The 7,073-nt window shown below is 49.4% G+C and overlaps 1 protein-coding gene and 1 pseudogene across 1 annotated transcript; both read right to left on the reverse strand.

The window, feature by feature from the left end:
• Window positions 1-959: 959 nt before the first annotated feature.
• Window positions 960-3,527, reverse strand: LOC101757610 (fosmidomycin resistance protein). Its single transcript, XM_004973351.3, has 3 exons — window positions 2,912-3,527; window positions 1,826-2,559; window positions 960-1,734 (listed from the first exon to the last, which is right to left on the reverse strand). Exons 1-3 carry the CDS (start codon window positions 3,218-3,220, stop codon window positions 1,305-1,307), a joined length of 1,473 nt encoding a protein of 490 aa, XP_004973408.1. The 5' UTR covers window positions 3,221-3,527; the 3' UTR covers window positions 960-1,304.
• Window positions 3,528-4,724: 1,197 nt separating this feature from the next.
• Window positions 4,725-7,073, reverse strand: part of LOC101779922 — a 3,256-nt pseudogene continuing 907 nt past the window's right edge.

Here is a 7,073-nt window from a genome sequence, read left to right on the forward strand (position 1 = left end):
ACGACTCATCAGTTCTGAGATGTCAACATCTCCTAGCTTGTGACCCAAGCCGCATAAGATCACAGGGCTAGGCTGCTTACCATTGTCCATAAAGTATATGCACAATGATAAATCATAATAAGTGTGTGTGTGTGTGTGACAGTTCGTATCACTTGTCAACATTTTGCTCTTGTTTTTTTTTTCGAAAAATGTTATGGGTCATTCTCCTAGCGCTAGAACGCACGAAGTAAGGAGCTATCACGGATGAAATTCAGGCAGCTGAGAATGGTGTTCTGAAGGAGAATTTTGGTGTTACGTTGGATGAAGGGATCGGTGCTTGCCTGTTGCTTCCCAGTGCTTTGGTGGTTCACTCGTTCAGACTTCATCAGTGACTGATGCATGCGCATGCGCAGCGACCAGAGGAGCAGGCCGATGTGACGATGGCGTCAGCGGGTATGGCTTCAGATGATGTTGGGGTCAAACTAGCTGACACAATGCCGACAGCAACGTTGCACTTGCACACGGTACAGAGTATATATATAGAAACCAGTAGAAACTGGCCCTGTTTAGTTGCCCAATTTTGAAGTGCCAAAATCACTGTGCCAGTATTGTAGCACACTGTAGCGTTTCATTCGTATTTGTGAATTATTGTCCAAACATTGACTAATTAGGCTCAAAAGATTCGTCTCGCAAAGTACAATAAAACTGTGCAATTAGTTTTTTAATTTCGTCTACATTTAGTACTCCATGTATGTACCGCAAGTTTGATGTGATGGGGAATCTTCTTTTTGCATAGTGCCAAAGTTGGGAATTTGGGGTGAACGCCTAAACAAGTAGAGTTGCACAGGTCTACACAACATTTTGTGCACCATGATCTAGTAAAAGATGGTACAGTTAGCACCACTAATCTGTTATTTCTTATCTACAGATTATTTTGTACTCTTTTGGGTTCGCTTCAAAAATAACTAATTGGAAACAAAAAGCAGAATAGTGTTCATTTTATTCCTCTTTCAAAAACTTCACATGAGATTTCGAATCACTGTTTTATGAGTGTTTTATGAATTCCTTTTCCTACAGAGTTGCATTTCTCATGTTGGATTTTATGTACAACAATGTTTCAATAGAGTTCGGATGCATCTACAGAGTACATTTCATTCCATGGCAACTGGCCTGGTCACAATGGTTTCCACGAGGCCAGGCAGAGACGCAGAGTCCATTCATTGGATGAATCTGAAACTGAAGAACACCTGGATTACATCATCTAGGGAAACGTTGCAAAGCCTTAAATTTGGATGCCTAGCGCTTGCCCACCTGCCTTTTGCCTGCTACTCTCCTCTGGATATTAGCCTCTGATTTAAGGAACTGACAGAGGATTCTTCGTCTTCCCTTGTACGAACTGCACTGGGCTCACTGTCACTGGCTTCTTCACCGAGCTGGTCATCTGATGCCATCAGAAGCTCCTTCCGAGCACGCTCCCTGTCTCGCGGGTAGGTGCAGTAGAGGAAGGTGTAGGTCAGGCAGCAGATGGCCATGGGCACCGCGATCTCCGTGTAAACCGCCTTCGCCAGTGCTGCAGCATTCTCCCTGTCCGTGTCCACGCTTGTGTCGGAAGAGACCGGCTTGTATCCAAACACCCGCTCTGCCAGAACACCAACAATGGGAGGTGCGAACGACGCGAACACGGCTTCGAAGGACTTGTCCAGTGCGTAGACTGTCGTCCTCGCCTTCTCCGGCACAATCTCCGCAAAAATGGGGCTGCATTGGACATCAACAATGAGCAATAAAACACAAGAACACATACAGAGTTGTGGAATATTTGCAGTGCAAGATTCGATGAGCATCGTACTTGTTGGTGGACGAGGCGTTCCAGGAGATGGCGAACCCCATGATGAAGAACACGACGGCGTGCACGACGCCAGTAGACGGGTCGTTGGGCAGCGCGAGCAGCAGGATGGCGCCGAGCGGGAGCGCCGACGCGGAGCTGATCTGCGCCAGCGCGATCCTACCAGCGTTGGGGAACCTCCTGGCGACGAGGTCCCCAACGACGCCGCCGAAGAGCGCGCCGAGCGCCGTGGCGAAGAGGTAGAGCCCCGTGATTACGCTGGTCTCCCAGTGCGTGAAGCCCACGAGCTCCAGCCACATGGCGGAGAAGTTGAGCGCGGACCAGGGAATGGAGCCCGCGATCCCCTGCGCGACGATGATCTGGAACGTGGGCACGCCGAGGACGCGCCTGGCTTCCCGGAGCAGCTCCTTGGCTTCGTCTGTGGCCGAGGTGGCGGCGGCCTTGGACGACTTGCCGCGCGGGTCGGCGGCGAAGAGCCACATGAGCGCGCCCACCGCGACGCTGACGGCCGCCACGGCGTGGAAGGCGAGCCGCCACCCGGGGACGCCGAGGAAGGCGACGGGCGCGAGCAGCACGCCGAAGGAGCCCCCCAGGATGGAGCCCAGGTTGCAGGTCATCTGGAGCCACCCGAAGGCGGCGCCCCGCGTGTGGTCGTCGGTGTAGTCGGCGACGAGGGAGTTGATCGCCGGGATGACCAGCGCGAGGCCGATGCCGTTGAGGCCCCGCGAGATGGCCATCTGTGGCCAAACCAAGCGCGCAACGCAGCACACGTCGGCAAGTCAGAAACGCTTCTCGGGAAGCACCTGCTCTCACTGGGGCTGGGCCATAGCATCTGGTGGGGGCCACAGGCCAGTGACACCCAGAAATATCTGTCTACTTGTACTTACAAGTCTACAGCTAGTATCTATTTTGATTTTGCAAATTTAAAATGTGGAATATTCGGATAACCGCTACGTTTGGCGGTAGGTGGCAGCGTGCCGTGCAAAACTGGATAAAAACGTCTAGCAGTGGGCCCTCAATGTCAGCGACAGGAGGAGGAGGGCAGGAGGAGTGGGGGAACAGAAAAAGGGGAGGAATGGGCCGACGGACCTGGAGGAAGGTGCCGGAGACGGCGACGAGGAAGGTGGCGGCGGCCCAGAGGAAGGCCCCGACGGCGACGACGCGCGCCCTGTCGTGGCGGGCGGAGGCGTAGGCGGCGAGCGGGTAGCAGGCGGTCTGGACGAGCGCGCGGCAGAGGGTGAGGGAACCCAGCGCCGTCGGGGAGGCGCCCAGCGCCGCGCCCACCTCCTTGTACACGGCCGGGAGCAGCACCTCGTCCGCCTTCTCCAGCACCGACGCCAGGTTCACCAGCACCAGCGTCCAGCGCCGCCGCGCCGCCGCGTCCGAGTCCCTCGCCATCTCCTCCGGTCCTCCTCCACGGCCCCGCGCGAGGCGACTAGCGGGGCCGGCCGTCCCCCCGCCTGGCTCCGGGGATCGGAGCCGCGTGCTTAAAATGGGAGGAGGGGAGGGGAGGGAAGGAGTGGGAGCAGAGCAGCAGGCGGCGAGCGGCGGGGGCAGGCGTGTGGTCCTCGCTCCTCGGGGATGCTCTGTTCCAGTTGGGGATTTTGACCCTCGGCCGTGAGGCGACGGAGCGAGCAGGCCTTGTTAGTTGACTGATTTTGGTTGTTTAAAATCACTGTTGTAGCACTGTAGCACACGTTTTGTTTGTATTTGTGAATTATTGTCCAAATATTGACTAATTAAGCTTAAAAGATTCGTCTCGCAAAGTGCAACAAATCTGTGCAATTAGTTTTTGATTTCGTCTACATTTAGGACTCCATGCATGTACCGTAAATTTGATATGACGGAGAATCTTCTTTTTATGTAGTGTCAAAGTTGAAAGTTTGGGGTAACTAAGGGTGTTTGGGAGGAGGGGGCTAAATTTTAGCCCCCGTCACATCGAATGTTTGGACACTAATTAGGAGTATTAAATCTAGACTAATTACAAAACTAATTACATAAACCCTAGGCTAAATCGCGAGACGAATCTATTGAGCCTAATTAGTCCATGATTGACAATGTGGTGCTACAGTAACCATTCACTAATGATGGATTAATTAGGCTTAATAGATTCGTCTCGCGATTTAGCCTAGGAGTTCTGCAATTAGTTTTGTAATTAGCTTATGTTTAATCCTCCTAATTAGTATCCGAACATTTGATGTGACAGGGCTAAAGTTTAGCCCCTCCTCCCAAACACCCCCTAAACACCCCACGTGACGAGGACTTGAGACGAGGACTTGAGGAGGTAGACAAGCAGCGGCCGACGCTGAGATGTCAGCTCCAGCCTGGCGATGGCATTGATTGAGCTTGGTGGCTGTTGGCCCGTCGCCACGAACTGCTACCACCCTGCACGGATTATCAGGATCTCCGGATTGCGAATTTGCGATTAAACCGATCAACAAATTAATACCATCAAATTGAGCGTGCCAAGCTTCAGGCTGGAAAAGATGTCTTCGAACTCGTTTGGAATGCTTGTGCTGGAGTGAGTCGACGGCTCAAAGCTTAGGCCCCGTTTTCTTCCACTAACTTATTTTTAGCACCCGTCATATCGAATGTTTAGATACTAATTAGGAGTATTAAACGTAGATTATTTACAAAACCCATTACATAAGACGAATCTAAACGGCGAGACGAATCTATTAAGCCTAATTATACACGTGCTAAAAATAAGTCAGTGGAAGAAAACGCACCCTTAATCACCTTAATCAAGGCAGCGTAAGCACCGTCCTCTTTAGTACAGTCAATAAGATATTCTAGTTGCCGCGGAGGCTGAGCCTTCTTTGTTCACGTGGAACGCGTGGTCTCAGCTCCTGAATCCTGATTAGGCGACAGAGGCATTAGCGAGTATGCGAAAGCGAGACAGACGGCATCGATCAAGTTTTATCGGGTGATCCAAGTTTTAGTAATTAATTAGATGCTGAAGTCGGTCTACATCTCCCCAAACAGGAAGAAAATTGGCTGCAACTGTAGAAGTCAGATGGTTGTCACCTTCTGTTGGCTTACACTAGCTCATTTGGCTGGTTGTCACCTTCGGTTGGCTCACAGTCATTTGGCAGGCCTCCTTTGTCCAATTTCATGAAGCACGTTGTTTCCTCATTATCATCGGCGTCTAGTAGTTCTTTCCCGCACTCAGCATCGATCACTGCCACATCTTCTCCAAGGAAATATTCTCTGCTCCCTTGAGATCTTTCCAACTCAATCCTCTGCAGCTCAGACGATATCAGAGTATCCTCCATTCTTGCCCTCTCCCTGTCACGGGGGTATGTTTGGTACAACAGGGAGTAGATGAAACAGTAGAGAAGCATTGGGCCTGCGATTGCAGCGTAAAGAGCCTTAGCAAGTGCAGCAGCATTTGCTCTGTCCCTCGCAATGCTGCTCATGCCAACTCCAGCAAGTGACCGGACTGTAACCATAGGCATGCTCTGCTAGATATCCAACAACTAGTGGAGCAAACGCTGCAAAGACAGATTCAAATGAACGATCGAGCGCGTAGATACTTGTCATTGATCTCTCAGGAACAATCTCCGCAAATATGGGGCTGCCGGCAAAAGAAATTTCAAATTAGTCATCAGTTGCACATAGACCATTATCTTCATCAGACTACTCATGTGATGTATCAGATCGACAGATGTTGAGACCATGAAATGAAATAGCTAATCCATCATAAGAGGCCTCGTTATACTTTTAAATTTCATAGTTGTATTTTACCTTGAACTGTTAGGTAATTGCAAAGTATTTTTCCCACTTTGACACTACTATCGCACTAATAAAATACTAATAATCGAGCATTACTTCACCCAATGTATTTCTATAAATTTGCAACAGTAAAGAGACTCAAGGACCATGAACTGTGGCTACTTACTTATTTGTAGCAGGAGCATTCCAGGATATACTAAGACCCACGATGAAGATAACAAAACCATGCAGAAAACCTGTAGATGGGTCATCCGGTAGGCCTAGCAGCAGCAAAGCAGCAAGAGGGACTGCAGAGGCAGAGTTTATCTGAGATAGGATAATTCTACCAGAATTTGGAGAGCGCCTAGCAAGATAGTCCCCCATCTTTCCACCTAAAACCCTCCCAGAGAACTTGCAGCTGCAAATGTGATCATTAGAATTCCAGTTCCTGTGTGTGTAAAGCCCATCAACTCCAGCCACATCGGAGCAAATGATAGTGCACACCATGGAAACGACCCTGTGATACCCTGAGCCACAATGATATGAAACGATGGTATCTTGATAACAGCTTTAGCGTCTATCACCAAATCCTTCATTTCAGTTCACACTGGTTTGCAGAAAAGCTGCTTGCCTTTTCCAACATTCCGAAAATGAGGATCCTCAGCATACAGGCGAACTAGTATACCAACTATGACGCTGATGAGAGCAACAGCATGAAATGCAATACGCCAACTAGCAATGCCCATAAATGTGGTCGATGCTAACATGATTGCGAATAAACCTCCAATCAAAGATCCCAAGTTTCCAGTGAGTTGAAGCCATCCAAATGCTGAGCCACGTGTCTTGTCATCTGTGTAGTCTGCCACCAGAGATTGAATAGCAGGGGTGACCAGCGCTAGTCCAATACCATTCATTCCCCTTGCTACAGCTACCTATTAAAAATTGTTACACATGTTTAGTAAAAGGATTTCCAGCATCGTAAAAGTAACTTTGCACGATTAAAATGTACCTGTAACATTCATTCTGAAGACATTGTCATAGACTCAAATCAGCCCTAAAAGTAGCTACCAAATGTTGTATATGTTGACTCACAGTTCTAAATCAGAACGTTGCCTTTGTTCATATTTAGCACGCTTCATAATTAATAAGATGGAACACGATTTCTATTCATGACTATATTCATCAAGTCAGGAAAACCCTGGCCGCATATCTTGTGAATCTCATATTAGTCGTCCACTGGAAGAGGTTAGATTTACTCGGCGCACTGATGTATTCTTGAGTTGAGTCTCGAGTCCTAAAGATGCATCTGCTGGCAGGCAGTACTAGAATTCGATGTGAACTAATCGAATCAACAAATTTCACAAGACGCGGAATCCAAATCTTGGGCCATGCCGCGAAACTTGAAAGCACCCGAATTAAGCACTAAATATGCGCCAGGATCACAGCAAATACAAGATTAAACCAAGCTAATTTTGCGCGCAGGCGAGAGAGAGAGAGAGAGAGAGCGCGGGGGGGGGGGGGGGGGGGGGGGGGGGGG

This window comes from Setaria italica, chromosome VI, assembly GCF_000263155.2.
Source record: "Setaria italica strain Yugu1 chromosome VI, Setaria_italica_v2.0, whole genome shotgun sequence".
Taxonomy (NCBI): domain Eukaryota; kingdom Viridiplantae; phylum Streptophyta; class Magnoliopsida; order Poales; family Poaceae; genus Setaria; species Setaria italica.